General features: G+C 39.2%; 5 protein-coding genes across 5 annotated transcripts; 4 read left to right on the top strand and 1 right to left on the bottom strand.

Moving 5' to 3' along the window:
• The first annotated feature begins 3607 nt into the window (after nucleotides 1–3607).
• Nucleotides 3608–4446, top strand: LOC141405536 (trypsin-1-like). The gene has a single exon (XM_073989994.1). It carries the CDS (start codon nucleotides 3608–3610, stop codon nucleotides 4391–4393), a length of 786 nt encoding a protein of 261 aa, XP_073846095.1. The 3' UTR covers nucleotides 4394–4446.
• Nucleotides 4447–6140: 1694 nt separating this feature from the next.
• On the bottom strand, nucleotides 6141–7015 carry LOC141405483 (trypsin-1-like). The gene has a single exon (XM_073989873.1). The coding sequence runs from the start codon at nucleotides 6979–6981 to the stop codon at nucleotides 6214–6216; it is 768 nt and encodes a 255-aa protein (XP_073845974.1). The 5' UTR covers nucleotides 6982–7015; the 3' UTR covers nucleotides 6141–6213.
• A 5825-nt stretch (nucleotides 7016–12840) lies between these two features.
• On the top strand, nucleotides 12841–13732 carry LOC141406563 (trypsin eta-like). Its single transcript, XM_073992292.1, has one exon. The coding sequence runs from the start codon at nucleotides 12921–12923 to the stop codon at nucleotides 13707–13709; it is 789 nt and encodes a 262-aa protein (XP_073848393.1). The 5' UTR covers nucleotides 12841–12920; the 3' UTR covers nucleotides 13710–13732.
• A 3464-nt stretch (nucleotides 13733–17196) lies between these two features.
• Nucleotides 17197–18212, top strand: LOC141405770 (trypsin eta-like). The gene has a single exon (XM_073990460.1). The coding sequence runs from the start codon at nucleotides 17384–17386 to the stop codon at nucleotides 18158–18160; it is 777 nt and encodes a 258-aa protein (XP_073846561.1). The 5' UTR covers nucleotides 17197–17383; the 3' UTR covers nucleotides 18161–18212.
• A 4206-nt stretch (nucleotides 18213–22418) lies between these two features.
• On the top strand, nucleotides 22419–23144 carry LOC141386911 (trypsin eta-like). The gene has a single exon (XM_073955813.1). It carries the CDS (start codon nucleotides 22419–22421, stop codon nucleotides 23142–23144), a length of 726 nt encoding a protein of 241 aa, XP_073811914.1.
• The last annotated feature ends 204 nt before the right edge of the window (nucleotides 23145–23348 follow it).

The raw sequence follows: 23348 nt of genomic DNA, 5'->3' as shown, positions 1-23348 counted from the left end.
ATTAGTTTGGAAGCTATGGCTTTTATACAATCACCAACTATGGCGGGTATCATTTGTCTAGGCTAAATTTGTCTAATAAATAATTGTTAAGGATTTGATATGGTTTGTGATTTCCAAACACAAGGTTAACAGATTTGTGTCAGTAAAGTAGGTTATTTTGTTTTGTATTTCAACAATCCAAGGGGTTATTCCATTGTAATTGTTTAGTCCACTTCTTAATTGTTACTAACTTCGAAATCAGTTCTTGGTCATTTCCAAGATAGTGTAAACATAATTTATGATCACTTCAAACACTTTACAATGCACTCATTGAAAAGCGAAGCAAAGGGGCACTAACAAATGCAATAACAGCAAAGGTGGCCCGTGATTTATAGAATGAAATGTGTTTTTGGTTTAAAGATTTCCAATGACCAGTGACGTTATTACAGATTCAATTTGGGGCAATGGTAGATAAGAATCAACAGAGTGGACATTGTGAGAAATTGTGTGGGATTTAAAGGGATCTTGTCAAATTTTGGTTTGATAGAGGCCTCAAAAAATTCTCTAAATATTCACGTTTTCTAGGTTGAAGGAGGGCCTCCAAAAATTCTTTAAATATTCACGTTTTCTTGGTTAAAGGTGGGCCTCCAAAAATTCTTTAATATTCACGTTTTCTTGGTTGAAGGTGGACCTCCAAAAATTCTTTCAAAATCCACGTTTTCTTGGTTGAAGGTGGGCTTCCAAAAAATTCTTTAAATATTCACGTTTTCTTGGTTGAAGGTGGGCCTCCAAAAATTCTTTCAAAATCCACGTTTTCTTGGTTGAAGTTGAGCCTCCAAAAAATTCTTTAAATATTCACGTTTTCTTGGTTGAAGGTGGACCTCCAAAAATTCTTTCAAAATCCACGTTTTCTTGGTTGAAGTTGGGCCTCCAAAAAATTCTTTAAATATTCACGTTTTCTTGGTTGAAGGTGGGCCTCCAAAAATTCTTTCAAAATCCACGTTTTCTTGGTTGAAGGTGGGCCTCCAAACATTATTTCAAAATCCACGTTTTCTTGGTTGAAGGTGGGCCTCCAAAAATTCTTTCAAAATCCACGTTTTCCTGGTTGAAGGTGGGCCTCCAAAAATTCTTTAAATATTCACGTTTTCTTGGTTGAAGGTGGGCCTCCAAAAATTCTTTCAAAATCCACGTTTTCCTGGTTGAAGGTGGGCCTCCAAAAAATTCTTTAAATATTCACGTTTTCTTGGTTGAAGGTGGGCCTCCAAAAATTCTTTCAAAATCCACGTTTTCTTGGTTGAAGGTGGGCCTCAAAAAATTCTTTGAAAATCCACGTTTTCTTGGTTAAAGGGAGGCCTCCAAAAATTCTTTAAAAATCCACGTTTTCTTGGTTAAAGGGAGGCCTCCAAAAATTCTTTAAAAATCCACGTTTTCTTGGTTAAAGGGAGGCCTCCAAAAATTCTTTAAAAATCCACGTTTTCTTGGTTAAAGGGAGGCCTCCAAAAATTCTTTAAAAATCCACGTTTTCTTGGTTAAAGGGAGGCCTCCAAAAATTCTTTAAAAATCCACGTTTTCTTGGTTAAAGGGAGGCCTCCAAAAATTCTTTAAAAATCCACGTTTTCTTGGTTAAAGGGAGGCCTCCAAAAATTCTTTAAAAATCCACGTTTTCTTGGTTAAAGGGAGGCCACCAAAAATTCTTTAAAAATCCACGTTTTCTTGGTTAAAGGGAGGCCTCCAAAAATTCTTTAAAAATCCACGTTTTCTTGGTTAAAGGGAGGCCTCCAAAAATTCTTTAAAAATCCACGTTTTCTTGGTTAAAGGGAGGCCTCCAAAAATTCTTTAAAAATCCACGTTTTCTTGGTTAAAGGGAGGCCTCCAAAAACTCTTTAAAAATCCACGTTTTCTTGGTTAAAGGGAGGCCTCCAAAAATTCTTTAAAAATCCACGTTTTCTTGGTTAAAGGGAGGCCTCCAAAAATTCTTTAAAAATCCACGTTTTCTTGGTTAAAGGCAGGCCTCCAAAAATTCTTTAAAAATCCACGTTTTCTTGGTTAAAAGGAGGCCTCCAAAAATTCTTTAAAAATCCACGTTTTCTTGGTTAAAAGGAGGCCTCCAAAAATTCTTTAAAAATCCACGTTTTCTTGGTTAAAAGGAGACCTCCAAAAATTCTTTAAAAATCCACGTTTTTTTGGTTAAAGGGAGGCCTCCAAAAATTCTTTAAAAATCCACGTTTTCTTGGTTAAAGGGAGGCCTCCAAAAATTCTTTAAAAATCCACGTTTTCTTGGTTAAAGGGAGGCCTCCAAAAATTCTTTAAAAATCCATGTTTTCTTGGTTAAAGGGAGGCCTCCAAAAATTCTTTAAAAATCCACGTTTTCTTGGTTAAAGGGAGGCCTCCAAAAATTCTTTAAAAATCCACGTTTTCTTGGTTTAAGGGAGGCCTCCAAAAATTCTTTAAAAATCCACGTTTTCTTGGTTAAAGGGAGGCCTCCAAAAATTCTTTAAAAATCCACGTTTTCTTGGTTAAAAGGAGGCCTCCAAAAATTCTTTAAAAATCCACGTTTTCTTGGTTAAAGGAGGCCTCCAAAAAGTCTTTAAAAATCCACGTTTTTTTGGTTAAAGGGAGACCTCCAAAAATTCTTTAAAAATCCACGTTTTTTTGGTTAAAGGGAGGCCTCCAAAAATTCTTTAAAAATCCACGTTTTCTTGGTTGAAGGGTGGCCCTAAAAATTCTTTAAAAAATCCACGTTTTCTTGGTTGAAGGGAGGTCTTAAAAATTCTTTAAAAAATCCACGTTTTCTTGGTTGAAGGGTGGCCCGAAAAATTCTTTAAAAAATCCACGTTTTCTTGGTTGAAGGGTGGCCCGAAAAATTCTTTAAAAAATCCACGTTTTCTTGGTTGAAGGGTGGCCCTAAAAATTCTTTAAAAAATCCACGTTTTCTTGGTTGAAGGGTGGCCCGAAAAATTCTTTAAAAAATCCACGTTTTCTTGGTTGAAGGGTGGCCCTAAAAATTCTTTAAAAAATCCACGTTTTCTTGGTTGAAGGGAGGTCTTAAAAATTCTTTAAAATATCCACGTTTTCTTGGTTGAAGGGAGGTCTTAAAAATTCTTTAAAAAATCCACGTTTTCTTGGTTGAAGGGAGGTCTAAAAATTCTTTAAAAATCCACGTTTTTTGGGTTGAAGGGGCCATCTAAAAATGTCTTAAAAAACCACGTTTTATTGGTTGACGTATACGAGTCATCAACACTAATACGTCCTGCAGAACGTCACTCCCTTATACCACTCCTAGGTGTACAATCTCCTCTCAACATATTCCTATAATGCCGTTCTGTTCTGATTCGTTAGATTTCCATTAAGTCAGTCAATTATTATTCGCATTAGCGAAAGAAAGCAAAACAAAGGGATGTATATTTTTTGTCTATATCATGCAGTGCAGAGCATTGTAAAGGCCTCGAGAGCTCATAAATTTTGTTGACAATATCTCTTGCAAATAAATGTCCAAGTAATGATTTTGATGTCTGCACGTGAAAATCAGGTAATCTATTAGACAAAAATATTGATTTTTTATAGAAAGTGGTAGTATAAAAGTCATGGAGTCCAAGCTTACGGTAAACAGTCTTTCCACAAACAAAAAATGAATTATAAGTGGTTCAAAGCTTTTGCGCTCTTCCTTTTGGTGTCGCTGGTTTCGTCAGCAAATCTACCTCTATCACCATTGGATGGTCGCATTGTGGGAGGCCATGAAGTCGACATTAAGGATGTGCCCTACCAAGTCTCGTTGCAATCGAGTAATCATTTCTGTGGCGGTGCCTTGATTTCCAAACGTTATGTACTAACTGCTGCCCATTGTACTGATGGCCATGTTGCTGAAAATCCCTTTTTTAGGGTACGCGTTGGTTCATCCTATTCCGGCAAGGGTGGCTTATTACTCAAGCCCCTGAAGATTTATCAGCATGAAAAATACGACTGGCGTTATATTGATTATGATTTTTCAATTTTGGAATTGGAAGACTACAATGAAGAGTTGTTATCTGTTCCTTTGGAGTTTGCCAAATTGCCAAGCAGTAATACGGATTTACCCGATGATACTTTGGTAACAGTTTCTGGTTGGGGTGGTACGAAAAATCCTTTAGAATCGAATGAGGTATTACGTGCTGTAGAAGTGCCAACAGTCAATCGTAATGCTTGTTCAGAAGTTTATCCATCGCTTACGGAACGTATGTTATGTGCTGGCTATACTGAGGGTGGTAAAGATTCGTGCCAAGGTGATTCAGGTGGCCCTTTGTCGTACAAGGGGACTGTGTATGGTGTTGTCTCATGGGGTGTTGGTTGTGCTGAACCGAATTATCCTGGTGTCTATTCACGAGTTGCAGTCGTTCTTCCATGGATTGCAGAGAAAACGGGGTTAAATGTTAATTAAGACTTGGTCGAATGTTTTGGTATTTCATTCTGGGTATGAATATATATAAATTAATATGGAAGTGAAAGAAAATTTGAGTTTAAATCGAAATTAATATTTGGTTGAATTATTCTGGGTACTTTCAAAAAAGCGGACAAAAGATTTATTTAAATGTAATGTTCAAGGGAGCGTATAAATATTGTTGATATGTATACGTCATCCCACATCGTTCTATTTAAAAGAAATGGAACGGCATTGGAGGGCCAGAAGAGAAATAAAATGCCTACTGAGAAGGCGAGACGACCAAATTAATACGTTTATTAGGATAATGATTGCTACCTAAAGATCCTCCTGAGATATTCTTTGACCAAGAAAACGTGGATTTCTAAAGAAATTTTGGAGTCCTCCCTTCAACCAAGAAAACGTTGATTTTTAAAGAAATTTTGGAAGCCTCACCTCACCAAAGAAAACGTCGATTTAAAAAAAAATGGAAGACTTCCATCAACCAAGAAAACGTGGATTTTTAAAGAAATTTTGAAAGCCTCTCTTCAACCAAGAAAACGTGGATTTTTAAAGAAATGTTGGAGGCCTGCATTCAACCAAGAAAACGTGGATTTTAAAAGAAATTTTGGAGGCCTCCTTCAATCAAGAAAACGTCGATTAAAAAAAAATTGGAGGACTTCCTTCAATCAAGAAAACGTGGATTTTTAAAGAAATTTTAGAAGCCTCCCTTCAACCAAGAACACGTGGATTTTTAAAGAAATTTTGGAGGCTTGCCTTTAACCAAGAAAACGTGGATTTTAAAAGAAATTTTAGAGGCCTCCCTTCAACCAAGCAAACGTGGATTTTTAAAGAAATTTTGGAGCCCTCCCTTCAACCAAGAAAACGTGGTTTTTTAAAGAAATTGTAGAAGCCACTCTTCAACCAGGAAAACGTGGTTTTTTAAAGAAATTGTAGAAGCCTCCCTTCAACCAAGAAAACGTGGATTTTTAAAGAATTTTTTGAGGCATACCTTCAACAAAGAAAACGTGGATTTTTAAAGAATTTTTTGAGGCATACCTTCAACCAAGAAAACGTGGATTTTTAAAGAATTTTTTGATCCCACCCTTCAGCCAAGGAAGCGTGAATTTTTAAAGAATTTTTTGATGCCTCCCTTCAACCAAGAAAACGTGGATTTTTAAAGAATTTTTGAGGCCTAGCTTCAACCAAGAAAACGAAGATTTTTAAAGAATTTTTTGAGGCCTCCCTTCAACCAAGAAAACGTGAAATTTAAAAAAAAAAATTGGTGGCCTCCCTTCAAACAAGAAAACGTGGATTTTTAAAGTATTTTTGGAGGACTCCTTTCAACCAAGAAAACGTGGATTTGGCAAATCATGACCCCAGATATCCATTTATTGGAAGTTCTTGGACCCACAATTTCTATGAAAATCTTCAAAATTTTAAGTTTTGAAATTCCTTCAAAAAATCAAGGTTTGATAGGGCATAAGTTAGCCACAAAAAAAGGGTCAACATTCAATGGTTTGGGAACATGTATAAATTACGATGTATGTTGATAATCATTATGTCAGAGGATATATTTGCTCTCTACTTGTCGCTTACTATGGAATCAGGTATTGCACAAAACGCGTATGTCATGACGTATACCTGTCAACAACATTTATACGCTCCCACTGACATTATATTATGAAAATTCTTGTACTTGCTTCCCAGAACTACTATGGCCCACAAAGTAATCCAAAGAAAATATTTTTCCATTAAAACTCCAAACTTCCTTCGCATAATCCATACATATTTTTTATTTATTATTTTTTTTTATTTTTATTTTTTTTTTTTTTGAAACACTAATTCAAATCCAAGCCAGTTTTCTCAGCAATCCAGGGTATAACGGCTGCAACTCGTGAATATACCCCAGGATAATTTGGTTCAGCACAACCAACACCCCATGAAACCACACCATAGACGGTACCCTTATAAGACAAAGGACCACCTGAGTCACCCTGGCAGGAATCTTTACCACCCTCGGTAAAGCCTGCACACAACATACGCGAAGAAAGGGAGGGGAAAATTTCTCTGCAATATTCACGATTCACAGTTGGCACCTCCACGGCACGTAAGACCTCTTGCGATTCCAAAGGAGTTTTGGTACCACCCCATCCGGAAATTCTTACCAAAGTACCATCAGCTAAATCTTCCTCACTTTTTGGCAATTTGGCATATACCATTGGGAATGCTAATAAATTTTCATCATAATCCGGCAGCTCCACAATTGAGAAATCATAATCAATGTACGAGCGATCATATTGCTGATGTTGATAAAAGCGCACAGGTGTTAGTACAAGACCACCCTTTTCGGCATATGAAGAACCAATTCGTACATTAAAGAATGGATAGTCAGGCCAGTAATCCTCAGTACAATGGGCAGCAGTTAAGACAAAACGTTTGGAAATCAAGGAACCTCCACAGAAATGATTACTTGATCGCAACGAGACCTGATAGGGCACATCCGTAATGTCGATTTCATAGCCTCCCACAATGCGGCCATCCATAGGTATATTGGCCGCCGAAGCCAATGTTAGCAAAAGACAAATTCCAAGCGAGTTCAGCCACATGATATTCTTTCAAGGTGTAAGTTTAAGGTGTTACTGCAAACATTTTCCCTGGGGTTCATTATTTTTATACTTGCGCCTGCCATAACTATCAATAGTCCCTCCCCATTTCTAATAAATCAACGGACGAATTTGTTTACGTTTGTGGTGGATTACGCTTCAGAGGTTTGTATTATTGGCTTTGCTGTACTGTCAATAATTCATGTGGCTTTGTGGACTTCTTTCTCCGTACTTCTTAATACGCAAAATTTCGAATTTCGAAAGATATTGTCAAACAAATTTATGACCTCTTGAGTCATATACAATCTATCTCTGAATGTTATAAACAATCAGTGGGTATTTCCTTTCTTTGCTAATTCAATGAAGACAAAGTGTGCTGAATGATTGATAACAACAAGTGATCCAACAAATTCAGTTACCTTTCCAATTTGTTGTACTGCTACCCAAAATACTAGTTTTGAAGTGTTTTGTGTGAATAAAAATAGAAATTCTAGTAAAAATTGTATTAAAATTAGAAATTTGGCAAACTTTATCTCCATATATGCCAATAACGTATACGTAGTGACAACTATCATACGCTCCGAAGCACAGTACATCACAAATATGAAATAAGTCGGTAATGTTTAAAGGGAAATAGAAAGAAGACAATGCAAAAACAAAATTATATTTTCTTAGTACTCATGTACTCCACTATCTTACCTCATATTCTGATAACTTCGATAATATAGGATATTCTCTTGAAGGAAAATTCTTTGTAATTTAATCTGCAATGAAAAAAATATCTAAAATCACTCAACATCCTTAAAATAGGGCATGCGGATCATTGCCGCTGATTCTGTGGTCAGGAGTTTTAGAATTCAAACTCAAAATATCGCCTTGTTTGTTCACCCAAAATTCCATTAGGTACAAAAGAATAATCAAACTGATCCGCTTCAAGCTCCAGTTTATGAGATAAATCAGTAGACCCTTTACCTGATTAGCAGCAAACATCTCTACAGCATCGCAAACGCCGAAGTGATTTGCTAGTTCTCTGACGTAAGGCAATCATGGGATTCAATTTCTCTAGAGAAGACCACTAGATCCTTAGGAGTCACCTTCTCCAAAGAGGAGATGAACATAGTTATCATCTCTTCTATAGAAAGTGGACATAGTTATCATCTTCTCTATAAAAGATGACCATAAATGAGATCTTTATTAAAGAAAATGGCCACAGATGTCATCTCTCTATAGAATATGATCATGGATGTCATCTTCTCTACAGAAGATTACCAAAGATGTCATCTCCTCTACATAAGATGGCCATAGTTATCATGTGCTCCATAGAAGAAGAAAGAAACGGGATTACAAAGGTCTTCTTATCTATAGAAACAGGGTTTATCTTATCTATAGAACTCTGCCAAAGGATAATTTTCCCTATAGAGTATGGTCTCAAGATATTTCCTGTTGCCAATAGAAGACCTCAGAAGGTATCCTGTTACCTATAGAAGACCTCACGAAGTCTTCTGTCGCCTATAGAAGACATCAACAGGAATTCTGTCGCCTATAAATGACCTCACGAAGTCTTCTATCACCTATAGACGTCCTTAAGAGGTCTTATGTTGCCTACAAAAGAGCGTAAGAGGTCTGTTGTTGCCTAAAGAAGTCCTCAAAAGGTATTCTGTTGCCAACGAAGGACATCAAGGGGTTTTCTGTCGCCTATAGAAGGCCTCAATCTCCCTTGTCCCGCCTGGAATGTTTGTGAAAGAATTAAAAAGAAGGCCTCAGGAGGTCTTCCGTTGACTATAGAAGGACTCAAGAGATTTTCTGTTGCCTATAGACAACGTCAAGAGGTCCTCAGTTGCCTATGGAACACCTCGAGAGGCCTTCTGTCGAATATAGAAGACCTCAAGAGGTCTTTTGTTGCTTCTAAAAGACCGTTAGAGATCTTTTGTTGCCTAAAGAAGTCCTCAATAGGTCCTCTGTCGTATATAGAAGACCTCAAGAGGCACGAGCACGAGCTGCTAAAGAAGACCCCAAGGGGTCTCCTATTGCCCATAGACGACATGAAGGGGTCTTCTGTTGCCAGTAGAAGACCTCAAGATATCTTCTATCGTTTATAAGAAATCTAAGAGGTCCTTTGTCGCCTATTGAAGACCACAAGAGGTCTCTGCTGCCTATAGAAGTTCTCTAAAGGTCCTCTGTTGCCTATGGACGACCTCAAGAATCTTCAGTAGCCTATAGAAGACCTTAAGAGGTATTCAGTAGTCGGTAGAAAACCTTAAGAGGTCTTCTGTCGAATATAGTAGACCTCAAGAGGTGTTTTGTTGCTTATAAAAAACCGTAAGAGATCGTTTCATGCCTAAAGAAGTCCTCAATAGGTCTTCTGTTGCCCATAGACCTCAAGAGGTCTTCTATTGCCTATAGAGAACCATAAGAGGTAAGAGGCCCTAAAAAGATCCCACGATGTCTCTGTTCCCTAAGGAAGAACCCAAGAGGTCTTCTGTTGCCCATAGACGACCTCAAGGGCTCTTATGTGGCCTATAGAATACCTCAAGAGGTCTTCTGTAGTCTATAAGAAATCTATAGAAGTTCGCAAGAGGTCTTCTGTTGCCTATAGAAGACAACAAGAGATCTTTTGTTGCCTAAAGTGTACCGTAAGAGGTTTTTTGATGTCCATAGAAGGCCTCAAGAGGTCTTCTGTTGCCTATAGGCATCCTCAAAGGGTTTTCTGTCGCCTATAGAAGACCGAAAGAGGTTTTCTGTTGCCTATAGACGACCGCAAGAGGTATTTTGTTGCCCATAGAAGGCCTCATGAAGTCTCTGTCCCTAAAGAAGACCTCAATAGGTCTTCTGTTGCCTATAGACGACCTCAATGGGTTGCCTATAGACGTTCTCAAGAGGTCTTCTATCGAATATAGAAGTTCTCAAGAGGTCTTCTGTTGCCTATAGAAGACTTCAAGAGATCTGTTGTTGCCTAAAGTGGACCGTAAGAGGTTTTTTGATGTCCATAGAAGGCCTCTAGAGGTCTTCTGTTGCCTATAGACGTTCTCAAGAGGTCTTCTGTCGAATATAGAAGTTCTCAATAGGTCTTCTGTTGCTTATAGGCATCCTCAAAGGGGTTTCTGTCGCCTATAGAAGACCGAAAGAAGTCTTCAGTTGCCTATAGAAGACCGTAAGAGGTATTTTGTTGCCCATAGAAGGCCTCACGAAGTCTCTGTTCCCTAAAGAAGACCTCAATAGGTCTTCTGTTGCCTATAGACGACCTCAAGAGGGCTTCTGTTGCATATAGAAGACCGTAAGAGGTCTTCTGTTGCCTATAGAAGACGTTAAGAGGTCTTTTGGTGTCCATAGAAAGCCTCAAGGAATCTTCTGTTGCCTAAAGAAGACCTCACTAGGTCTATGTTCCCTAAAAAGGACCTCAGGAGGTCTACTGTTGCCTATAGACGACCTCAACGGGTCTTCTGTCGCCTGTAGAATACCTCAAGAGGTATTCGGTTGCTTATAGAAGGTCTCAAGAGTTCTTATATTGCCTACAGATGACCTCAAGATGTCTTCTGTCGCCTTTAGAAGACTTCAATAGCCATTCTGTATCCTAAAGGAAATCTCAAGATGCCATTTATCGCCTTAAAAGACCTCAAGGTGTTTTGTGTTAGCCATAGAAGGCCTCAAGAGATTTTCTTTTGCCCATAAAAGACCTCAAGACGGTCTCTGCTGCCTAAAGAAGACCTCAAGAGGTGTTTAGTCGCCTATAAAAAACCTCCCATATCCTCCCAAAAGAAGACAATAATTGGGGTCAACTTATCTATATTAAGAATCATCTAGACTTTAGTGAAGAACCAAAAGGTTCGTATTATCTCCAGAATATCACATAGGAATTTGTTCTCTAGAAAAACGACCTAATAACTATATTCTTGCTATCTTTGTTCCAACCAAGAAGTCCAAAAAGTTGATCGGAAAATACATTTTCCTTATAGAAAGTGATTGCCAAAGTCTAACCGCCGCACGGTGGTCGAAAGCACTGATCTAGCGGCGCAAAATTCATAATTTGCAAACGAATTGAGATGCGTCAGTTAAATTTTGCATAAACTCAGCTTGTACCTGTGGGTAATAATGGGCCAAATATGAACAATATCGGCTAATGTTTTGGTATAGCCCCCATTTAACGGTACCTTCCGATTTTCGGTATTTTGAGCATTTAAGCCACAATTTCGTAGCAAATTAGCTGTAATTTGGTACTTAGGGTTCCTAGTGGTCACAAAATATTTCCACCAAAAATTATGAACATAGGTCCACGTTTTGATATAGCCCCCATGTAACCGTACCTCCCAATTTAAGCTATTTTGAATATCATGACCACATTTTTAATTCAACTTGGCTGTAATTTTGCATTCCGTGTTCTCACTGCGTATAAAATCTTCTTGCAAAACATTTTCAATACGGATTTATGTTTCGATGTAGCCCCTTTTATGGTACCCCCGATTCGTTGAATTTTTACTTGTTACCCCATATTTAATAACATATTTAGCTATAATATGGTATTATAGTGTCTCCGGGGGTAGAACTCCTTCTTGCAAACATTTCTCAAGATAGGTCCATATTTTGATTTAGCTCCCATACAAATGCACAGCTAAATTTGTGCGAATTTCATGCAAAATCCCTTATTTTAAAAGTGCAGTCCTCATAAGATTTGCAAATATTTGCAGCCCGAATGTGGGTATTCAGTATCCAGAGAGTCCAATTTCATTCCTAAAAAAATAATCGGACCTAAGTTCGGCTTAGTTTACAAAATGCACTCTATGGAACAAGCGCGCACAACCCTAAAAAAACTAAAAAATTAAATTTTTTGAAAATTTATTGCTATATAACTAAGTACCTCCAGACCCCAAACTAATTTTTATAATTTAAATCACACCCTCTGCTATTAATTAAAAATATATATTGTACATTTTCATTACGAATTTATTCAACATTTAAACAAATATGAACTCAATTTTTTGAAACAATTTTTTAAAATCTGATGCAACAAAAACTCTTGTATTTGATAGTGAATAACTGAGTGAATATTTACAACAACAAAAATGAAACAACAAAATTTTTGTCTGCAAAGTGTCTATAATCGATACAATGGAAAATATTTCGCAATTTTATAGTGCGATTTTTTAACTTTCGCGCCGCTAGATCAGTGGTTTCGACCAGTGTGCGCCGTAGACGCTTATTTTTTTTTAATTACCACCACTCAAGGAATTATTTCTAGAAAATAATTCTTCGTGTCTTTCATTAGTTCAGTACCTTGTAAATAAAAGTTTGGGCGACAGACGCTTAACGCCATAATTGTATTTAATCATTAAGCTATGGTTTAAAAAATGATGCTCTCCTTTTTCTCATTTATCTTCACAACAATGCATTGAGTTAAGCAACACAATGACCACGAAAAACGTTTGTCGTCCAAACTACCAAACACTATGCCAGAGAAGGGAGTGTGTAATTAACCCTATCAATTAACTATCTTATAAACTAGTTCATTGTAACCATTTTATTTTTTCATTCACAATTTCGATATGAAAAAATTCCCCATTCTATGACAAACAAATAACCAATTAATGTCCAATACATCAATACACAAAATGCCCCTTAATCGCAAACAACAATAACAACGTTAATAGATTTGATTTTATGCCCTTATTACTAATCGTGTCGTTATCACGGCTAGATTGACGTTTGACGAAATGTGTTATCTGAGTCATAAAACAACGATGCAAACAACAACACTCATAATAAAAATAACTTACAGACACCCTAATACACGATAGTAACATTTATTGAATGAAGCATAAAAATTTAATCGACAATTTCTGTCAAATCCTAATCTAAATAGCGGTTCATTCAGCAGTCATATTTTGCCAGTGCAGTTCTAAAGAAGTAAAGAAATCAATCCAATTCCGCAGAATAAATAAATAAAAAAGATGTGGAAATATTTGTTGTTATTAATTTTTGGTGTAATTGTCGCCAATAATCCCACAGCTGCCACGAGAGTTTTGGATTCGCGCATTGTGGGTGGCGTGGAAGAAAATATAGCCGTTGCACCCCATATGGTATCACTGCGTTACAAAAAGAATGAATCCACACCCTTTGAACATCGTTGTTCGGCCACCATTTATTCCGAGAATATTTTACTAACCACTGCAACCTGTGTTATTGGGTTGGAAGTAAATCACATACACATTTTAGCCGGTTCTACATATCGTTCAACCTACGAGGGTTCCATTTATTTGGTAGAAAAATACATCATACATCCCGACTATAATATTTGGTTTACCGACAATGATTTGGCTTTGGTGAAGCTGGCATTTAACATATCACCATTCCCCAGCAAGGAAATTGCCGCAATTGCATTGGCTGATGTGCTACCAGAAGAGGGAAATTTAGCAACAGTTGCAGGTTGGGGTACTACAATTGCAAATACGAATGCGGAGTATTCTGACACCTTACAAGTGGCCAAAGTCTCAGTGGTGGATCATGACGAATGTTCTCAGATTTATGGTGGATCCCGGATTTCACAAGCTATGCTGTGTGCTGCTGGGGTAAACGCTGATGCTTGTTATGGCGATGCAGGTGGTGCATTAGTCTATCAAAATCAAGCTATTGGCTTGGTATCATGGGGACGTGATTGTGCAAGCCAAGATTATCCTGGTGTTTATACGAATTTAGTTTATTTTAAGTCATGGATTGAAAGTGAGGTGGGGAAATTGTAAAACAAATGCAATAATAAATGTTAAATGGAAAAAAATAACGAAATGAAAATGTGAATTATTTTGATCTTCGAAGGGTTCTGGTGGCGGAAATGTACATAAGATGTACATAAGATATACGCCTAGATATGTCTACCAAATGATTTTTATACCGCCTTATGCAAGATCTTCTGTCGCCTATAGAAGACCGCAATAAATTTTCTGTTGCCCAAGGAAGGCTTCCAGGGCCCTTCTGTTGCCCACAAAATATTTCCCATAGAAGGCCTCAAAACGGTCTCTGTTATCTAAAGCAGACTTCTTTTGCCCATAGAAAACCTCAAGACGGTCTCTGTTGCTTCAAGGCCTCAAGGGGTATTCTGTCGCCAATAAAATACCACAAGAGGCCTTCTGTCGCCTATGAAAAACCTCAAGAGGTCTTCTGGCGCCTATAGAAGACGGCAAGAGGTGTTCTGTTTCCCATAGAAAACCTCAAGAGGTCTTCCGTTACCCATAGACGACCTCAAGAGGTCTTCTGTCGCCTATAGAATACCGCTAGAGGTATGTTGTTGCCCATAGAGGGCCTCAAAAGGTCTTTGGGAGTTCATAGAGAACCTCAAGAGGGCCTCTGTTGCCTAAAGAAGATATCAAGTGGTCTTATTTTGTGCATAGAAGGCCTCAACAAGTTTCCTGTTGGCAATAGAATACCTCAATAGGTCTTCTGTTGCCTATAGACGACCTCAAGAGGTCATCTGTTGCCTCAAGACGGTCTATGTTGCCCATAGAAAGTTTCAAGAGTTCTTCTGTTGCCCATAAAAAAATCTTAAGATGTATTATGTCGCCTTCAAAAAACAGCAAGTGGTCCCCTGTCGCCTACAAAAAACCTCAAGAGGTATTCTGTCGGCTTTAGAAGATCGTAGGAGGTCTTCTGTCACCTGTAAAAGACCTCAAAAAGTTTTCTGGCGCCTATAGAACCCCTATTGAGGAAAATCGCAATAAGTCTTATGTTGCCTATAGAAAATTTAAAGACTGCCTTATGTTGCCCATAGAAAACCACAACAGGTCTTCTGTTGCTCGTAGAAGGTCTCAAGAGGTCTTCTCTTGCCCTCTAGAGGTCTTCTGTTGCCCTCTAGAGGTCGTCTGTTGACTATGTAAGGCCTCAAGAGGTCTTCTGTTGTCCATAGAAGGCCTCAACAGGTCTTCTGTTGACCATGGAAGGCCTCAAGAGGTCTTCTGTTGCCCATAGAAAATTTAAAGACTGCCTTATGTTGCCCATAGAAAACCTCAACAGGTCTTCTGTTGCTCGTAGAAGGTCTCAAGAGGTCTTCTGTTGCCCTCTAGAGGTCTTCTGTTAACTATGTAAGGCCTCAAGAGGTCGTCTGTTGCATATAGAAGGCCTCAAGAGGTCTTCTGTTGTCCATAGAAGGCCTCAACAGGTCTTCTGTTGACCATGGAAGGCCTCAAGAGGTCTTCTGTTGTCCATAGAAAATTTAAAGACTGCCTTATGTTGCCCACAGAAAATTTAAAGACTGCCTTATGTTGCCCATAGAAACCTCAACAGGTCTTCTGTTGCTCGTAGAAGGTCTCAAGAGGTCTTCTGTTGCCCTCTAGAGGTCTTCTGTTAACTATGTAAGGCCTCAAGAGGTCGTCTGCAGCAAATAGAAGGCCTCAAGAGGTCTTCTGTTGTCCATAGGAGGCCACAACAGGTCTTCTGTTGACCATGGAAGGCCTCAAGAGGTCTTCTGTTGCCCATAGAAAATTTAAAGACTGCCTTATGTTGCCCATAGAAAACCTCAACAGGTCTTCTGTTGCTCGTAGAAGGTCTCAAGAGGTCTTCTGTTGCCCTCTAGAGGTCTTCTCTTGACTATGTAAGGCCTCAAGAGGTCTTCTGTTGTCCATAGAAGGCCTCAAGAGGTCTTCTGTTGACCATGGAAGGCCTCAAGAGGTCTTCTGTTGCCCATAGAAAATTTAAAGACTGCCTTATGTTGCCCATAGAAACCTCAACAGGTCTTCTGTTGCTCGTAGAAGGTCTCAAGAGGTCTTCTGTTGCCCTCTAGAGGTCTTCTGTTAACTATGTAAGGCCTCAAGAGGTCGTCCGTTGCATATAGAAGGCCTCAAGAGGTCTTCTGTTGTCCATAGAAGGCCTCAACAGGTCTTCTGTTGACCATGGAAGGCCTCAAGAGGTCTTCTGTTGTCCTTAAAGGCCTGTTGTCCTTAAAGGCCTCTGTTGCTCGTAGAAGGCCTCAAGAGGTGTTCTGTTGCCCCCTAAAGGTCTTCTGTTGACTATGTAAGGCCTCAAGAGGTCGTCCATTGCATATAGAAGGCCTCAAAAGGTCTTCTGTTGTCCATAGAAGGCCTCAAGAGGTCTTGTGTTGTTCATAGAAGGCCTCAGCAGGTCTTCTGTTGACCATGGAAGGCCTCAAGAGGTCTTCTGTTGCCCATAGAAAACTTAAAGACTGTCTTATGATGCCCAAGATGCCCTCAAGAGGTCTTCTGTTGTCCATAGAAGGCCTCAACAGGTCTTCTGTTGCCCATAGAAGGTCCCAAGATATCTTCTGTTGCCCGTAGAAAACGGAAAGACTGTCTTATGTTGCCCATAGAAACCTCAACAGGTCTTCTGTTGCTCATAGAAGGTCTCAAGAGGTCTTCTGTTGCCCTCTAGAGGTCTTCCGCTGACTATGTAAGGCCTCAAGAGGTCGTCCGTTGCATATAGAAGGCCTCAAGAGGTCCCCTGTTGTCCATAGAAGGCCTCAAGAGGTCTTCTGTTGTCCATAGAAGGACTCAGCAGGTCTTCTGTTGACCATGGAAGGCCTCAAGAGGTCTTCTGTTGCCTATAGAAAACTTAAAGACTGTCTTATGATGCCCAAGATGCCCTCTAGAGGTCTTCTGTTGTCCTTAGAAGGCCTTAAGAGATCTTCTGTTGCCCGTAGAACACCTCAATAGGTCTCCTGTAGCCTGTTAAAAACCTAAAGAGATCTTTTGTGGCCTATAAAAACCTCAATACGGTATCTATTGCCTAAAAAAGCTATCTTCTGTTGCCTATAGACGACCTCAAGGTGTCTTCTGTAGCCTATAGAACACCTCAAGAGGTCTTCCTTCGTTTTCAGTCTCCTTTTTTTAATGTAATCATTAACTCTCACTTGTTTGCAAATCAAATACATGACCTTAATGAACGAAATTCTTTGCATACTTTTAGGTGTTTCACAGAACAACATAACTAATCGATCAAATCTGTCAAAATGATTATTTTGCAATGATTTGAATATGAGAACAATAAAATAAAACATTCTCTCTTTCTCGGGTTTCTCACGTTGTTTATGACCTCCTATTGAAGTTGTATGCTCTCTCTTGCTGAACTACCAAACTAATCAATAGGAAATATTGTTTTTTATTGTAATCTTTATAATCGGCCATAATAAGTACCATTGTAGATTACCTAAATATAAAGTACAATTCTAATAAGCAGTTGACCGACCGACAGCTTACGAATATTTCTCAATGTTTTAGTTTTATTCCCTTGGCATAGAATAAACTGGCGGAGTAACAGCAAAGCGATAATATATTCCCACCAGAAAGGGGCCGATAAAAAAAGAAAACAATTCCAGATAACATTCCAGCCCATTAATAACTCATTAAAATATACCTTCGTTAGTTGATAGACGAAACTCAAAGCCTTTGGATACAGCGGGAGAAAGCCAACGATGTTCAAAACTACAGCGATTTTATTGTTGGCATTAGCCACAGTTACCTTGGCAGCTCCACAAACACGTATTGTTGGTGGCCGCGAGGTGGATATTGCCAAACATCCTTATCTGGTTTCAATACGTTACAGATCGACGGCCAACGATGCCTACATACACGAATGTGCCGGTGTTATTTATTCCGAACGTGTGGTCCTTACTGGCGCCCAATGTGTGGTGGACATTCAACCCGAACAAAAGGTGATGATTGTGGCTGGTGCCAATACCCGTCTGGGTTATGATGGTATGCCTTATCCTGCCTTGAAATGGGTACACCATGCCAGCTACAACGAATGGACCGTGGATAATGATATTGCCATTATTATCATCGATGATGTCTTCGACTTCAGCCATCCTCTCATCAAACCTATTCAAATACGTGAAACACGTCCTGCCAATGGTAAGTTGGTAACCGTAACTGGTTGGGGTTATCAAGAGGAGAGCGGTCCTTCCACAAAGACTCTGGAAGAAGTTGAGGTACCAGTGGTGAGTAATGAGCAATGCACCAGTTTACATGGTGCTGGAGAAATTACGGAGCGCATGATTTGTGCTGGCAACTTGAGCGGTGGCAAGGATTCATGCCATGGAGATACTGGTGGTCCTTTGGTTTACAACTCTGAGCTGGTGGGTTTGGTTTCATGGGGTCGTGGCTGTGCCAGACCTAATTTACCAGGTGTTTATACGTATGTTCCAAGTTTGAAACAATGGGTGGATGACGCCATTGCTGCTAATCTGTAAATGTGGAAAGGGAGAGTAATTTGTTTGTTAATAAATTGTTGTATTAAATGTATTGTTGTTGTTTTTTTTTTTTTTTTCTTTTATGGAGGTGGGGGTTTGGTGTAGGAAATATAAGCAATTAGATGTTAAAAACACTTTACTCTTTTTATGAAGGAAGTGAAAGAACCGTTACTTATGACCATATGAGTCCTATGTTACTGATCTGATTGATCCCTCTTCAATTGAGAAGACGAACCATTGGGTACACTTCTCACATAAAATTAAAGAATGAAAATAAAACTGTCGCCTCAAGAGGTCTTCTGTTGCCTACAGAAAGCCTTAAGAAGCATTTCTTTGCTTACAGAAAATCTATAAAAGATCTCAAGAAGTCTTATGTTGCCCAAAGACAACCTCAAGAGGTCTTCTGTCTCCTACAGAATATATTAAAGAGATCTTTTGTCGCCTCTAAAAGACCACAGAAAGTCCTCAAGAGGCCTTTTGTTGCCATAATAGAACTCAAGAGATCTTCTGTCACCCAAAGAAACCCGTAAGAGGTCCTTCGTTGCTCATAGAAAGCCTCAAGATTATCCCTGTTGCCTAAAGATGTCCTCAAGAAGTCTTTTGTCGCCTATAGACGACCTCAAGAAATATTCTATTGCCTATAAACGACCTCAAGAGGTCTTCTGTCGACCTCAAGAGGTCTTGTTTTGCCCGTAAAAAACTCAAGACGGTCTCTCTTGCATAAAGAAGACCTCAAGAGGTAATAAGGCTATGTTGCCTAAAAAAGATCTCTAGAGGTCTTCTGTTGCTTATAGACGACTCCAAGAGGTCTTCTGTCGCCTGTAGAGGTCTTCTGTTGCTCATAGAAGGCCTTAAGAGGACTTATGTTGACCGTAGAAGACAGCAAGAGGTCTCCTATCGCCTATAGAAGAACTCTATAATCTTCCTCGCCCATAGAAGACCTCGAGATGTTTTCCGTTGCCCATAAAAACCTCAAGACGGTCTCTGTTGCCTAAAGAGGACATCAAGAAGTCTTATGTTACCTATAGACGACCTCAAGAAGTCTTCAATCGTCTATAAACGGCTTATGTTGCCTATAGACAACACCCAGAGGACTTCTGTCGCTTATAAAAAACTAAACAGGTCTGTTGTCTCCTATAGAAGATGTTAAGATGTCATATATCGCCTAAAACAGACCTCAAGAGGTCTTATATCACCTCTAAAAGATCGCAAGAGAGCCCATAGAAGACCTCAAGAGGTCTCCTGCCGCCTTTGCTCATATAAGGCCTTAAGAGATCTTCTGTCGTCCATGGAAAACTGTAAAAGGTCTTTCGTTGCCCACATAGAACCTCAAGACTGTCTCTGTTGCCTTAAGAAAACCTCAAGAAGTCTCTGTTCCTCAAGAGGTCTTCTGTCGCCTATAAAGAAACAGAAAGGGGTCTTCTCTATCCAATAGAAAATCTTAAGTTGTGATATATCACCTAAAAGAGACCTCAAGAGGTCTTCTGTCGACTCTAAAAGACCGCAAGAAGGTATCTACAGATCTTGTGTTACCCACAGAAGACCTCAAGAGATCTCCTGTCGCCCATAGAAAACCACAATACGTCTTCTGTCGCCAATAGGAAACCGTAAAAGGTCTTCCGTTGCCCATAAAAAAATCTCAAGACGGTCTCTGTTGCCTAAAAAGGACCTCAAGAAGTCTTCTGTTACCTATAGACGAACTCAATAAGTCTTCTATCGCCTATAAACGTCTTATGTTGTCTATAGACATCCTCAAGAGAACTTATGTCGCCTATAAAAAAACCTAAAGAGGTCTTCTGTATCCTATAGAACAAGTTAAGATGTCATATGTCGCCTAAAAAGGCCTTAAGAGGTCTTCTGTCACCTCTAAAAGACCGCAAAAATGCCTCAAGAGATCTTCTTTCCCCCATAGAAAACCATAAGAGGCCCATCGTTCATCAAAGAAAACCATAAGAGGTCCTTCGTGCCCATAGAAAACTTCAAGACGTTCCATGTTACCTAAAGAAGACCTCAAAAAGTCCTTTGTTGCCTATAAACGACCTCAAGAGATCTTCTGTCGCCTATATAGGACCTCAAGAGGTCTTTTGTGTGCCGTAAAAAACCTCAAGACGGTCTCTGTTGTCTAAAGAAGACCTCAAAAAGTCTTCTGTTGCCTGTCGAAGGCCTCTAGAGGTCTTCTGTTGCCCATATAAGACCTAGAGGGGTCTTCTGTCGCCTATAGAATATGGCAAAGGGTCTTCTGTTGCTCACTGGTTGCTCAAAAGTTCTTCTGTTTTCTAATGAAGGCCTCAACAGGTCATTTGTTGTCTATAGAAGACCTCAAGAGGTCTCCTGCCGCCTTTGCTCATATAAGGCCTTAAGAGATCTTCTGTCGTCCATGGAAAACTGTAAAAGGTCTTTCGTTGCCCACATAGAACCTCAAGACTGTCTCTGTTGCCTTAAGAAGACCTCAAGAAGTCTCTGTTCCTCAAGAGGTCTTCTGTTGTCTATAAATGACCTCAAGAAGTCTTCTGTCTGCTATGGACGACCTCCAGAGATCTTATGTCGCATATACCACCTCAAGAGTTCTTTTGTTGCCATAAAAAACCTCAAGATAGTCTTTTTGCCTAAGGAATTTCTCAAGAGGTCTTCTGTTGTCTATAATAGGTCTTCTGTCGCCTATAGAGGACCTCAAGAGGTCTTCTGTAGCCCAAAGAGAACCACAAGAGGTCTTCTATCGCCTATGAGTGAACCTTCAATATTCTTCCAAAGAGAAGATGACGCTAAGAGTTCTCTTCTATAAAAATATGCCTCTCTTGGCCCTCTTCTGCAGAGAAGATGACTCTATTAGTCGCATTTTATAAAAATATGGTTTTATTTGTCTTCTTCTGTAGGGAAGTTGATCCTCTTGTCCCTCGTCTCTAGAGAATATGACCCTATGGATCCTACGCTACAGAGATGATTACGCTATTGATCCTCTTATATAGAGAAAATGACTCCTTGGGACCTCTTCAATAGAAAATATGAATCTTATTGGTTTTCTTCAGAAGATGACCTTATTATTTCTCTTCTGTAAAAAAATGATGAGCGTATTGGTCCTCTTCTGCAGAGAAGATGACCTTATTGGTTTAGGAAAAGTCAACTTTTCTATAGGAAAAGTCATCTCCGGTGAACTTTTCTATAGGAAAAGTCATATCCGCTGAACTTTTTTTTATAGGAAAAGTCATCTCCGCTGAACTTTTGTATAGGAAAAGTCATCTCCGGTGAACTTTTGTATAGGAAAAGTCGTCTCCGGTGAACTTTTGTATAGGAAAAGTCATCTCCTGTGAACTTTTCTATAGGAAAAGTCATCTCCGTTGAACTTTTCTATAGGAAAAGTCATCTCAGGTGAACTTTTCTATAGGAAAAGTCATCTCCGGTGAACTTTTGTATAGGAAAAGTCATCATCTCCGGTGAACTTTTGTATAGGAAAAATCATATCCGGTGAACTTTTCTATAGGAAAAGGTATCTCCGGTGAACTTTTGTATAGGAAAATTCATCTCCGGTGAACTTTTGTATAGAAAAAGTCATCTCCGGTGAACTTTTTATAGGAAAAGTGTAGGAAAAGTCATCTCCGTTGAACTTTTGTATAGAAAAAGTCATCTCCGGTGAACTTTTCTATAGGAAAGGTAATTTCCGGTGAATTTTGTATAGGAAAAGTCATCTCCTCTTCTGCGGTGAAGATAACCCTATAAGATGACCCTATTGGTCCTCTTTTATAGAGAAGATGAACCAATGGATCCACCTCTATAGAAAATATATACCTTGGTCCTCTTATATATCGAATACGACACTGTGGGTCCTCATCTTTAGAAAATTTAACCCCATGGTCTTCTATAGAGAAAATGACACTACCGATGGGTTCCATGCACACAAGTCTCTCCCTTCCCATCAGCTCTTTAATTGTCACATTTGCGAAATCCATGCTCTCCCCTCTCATTCAAAATCAATACCCAGCAATAACTACGACCCTATTCGGATTACTTAATCAATGGCCAACGTTTTTTATTGTGAATTCAATCTGAATAAAAAACTTCGCTATCAGCATGGAATATAAAATCGAACTTCTTAAACGCTTCTAATCTATCGGTCATATCTCCTTGATATATGATTTAGACAAGTTATCAAAGTAAACATTTTAGACCAGGAAACCAATGCCAATAAACGGTAGCTAACGATTTTAGTTCAACCTAAAAAATTCTTCATTAAAGACCTCGGAGGCAGCACAGCGGAAGAACAATGAAAATCAGTGCAGTGGTCTTTGTGGTGGTTTTAGCCATATGTAGTAGTGAAGCTGCCGAATCACACATCACCCAATTCCCCTACGAAGTGTCCGTACGTCGTCGTTTCTGTGATGATTGTGCATTCGAACACTATTGCAGTGGCACCATTTACAGCAATAAGGTGGTGATTACGGCCCGTTCCTGTGTTCAAGATGCTGTCGCCCAGCGTACCCATGTTGTGGCTGCTACCAGCAAACGTGCCGCCGCAGCTCAAGATGGTCAAGTGTTTTTGGTTGAGAAGTTTGTGCAACATGAAACAGCTGACCTTGCCCTCATTCATTTGGCCATGGAATTGAGTTTCAACGGTTTAAATGTGGTGCCTGTAACACTGGCCACCGAACAACCCGCTAAGGGTGCCAAGGCCATGGTTGCCGGTTGGGGTCAACTGTCAGAATTTGAAGTTAATTTCGATGAGAGTTTGAAGGTCGTGCAAGTACCAATTATTGGTTTAACTGAATGTCGCCAAGCTTATTTCTGGACTGAAGTTAAAGATTGGGAAATCTGTGCTGGTTATTTGCAAGGTGGTGTTGACACCTGTCAAGGAGATGCTGGCAGTCCGCTAATGGTTGGTGGGCAAATGGTTGGCATTGTTTCATGGGGTTATGGTTGCTCGCGCCCTGATAGTCCTGGTGTCTACACCAATGTTGTTATGCTACGTGATTGGATTGTTCAAAATGCATAGAAGTTTCTCAGGTGTTTGTGAGAAAACTACAGTGAAACATTGTTAAAATAAATCGAAAATAACAAAAAATAGACAAATTTGATATTGTTTTATTACACATCCGTAGATAGCATAGCCCGTGTGGTTAAGCATTTGAGGAGAACAAATTAATCCTCTTCTTTAAAAATATTGATTCTTCTATAAAGAAGTTGAGCCAATGCGTCC

Source organism: Musca autumnalis, unplaced genomic scaffold (genome assembly GCF_047663935.1).
Source record: "Musca autumnalis isolate F117 unplaced genomic scaffold, ASM4766393v1 scaffold_5, whole genome shotgun sequence".
NCBI lineage: Eukaryota > Metazoa > Arthropoda > Insecta > Diptera > Muscidae > Musca > Musca autumnalis.
The sequence above is the reverse complement of the archived record's forward strand: the minus strand, read 5'-3'. Positions and strand labels throughout refer to the sequence as shown.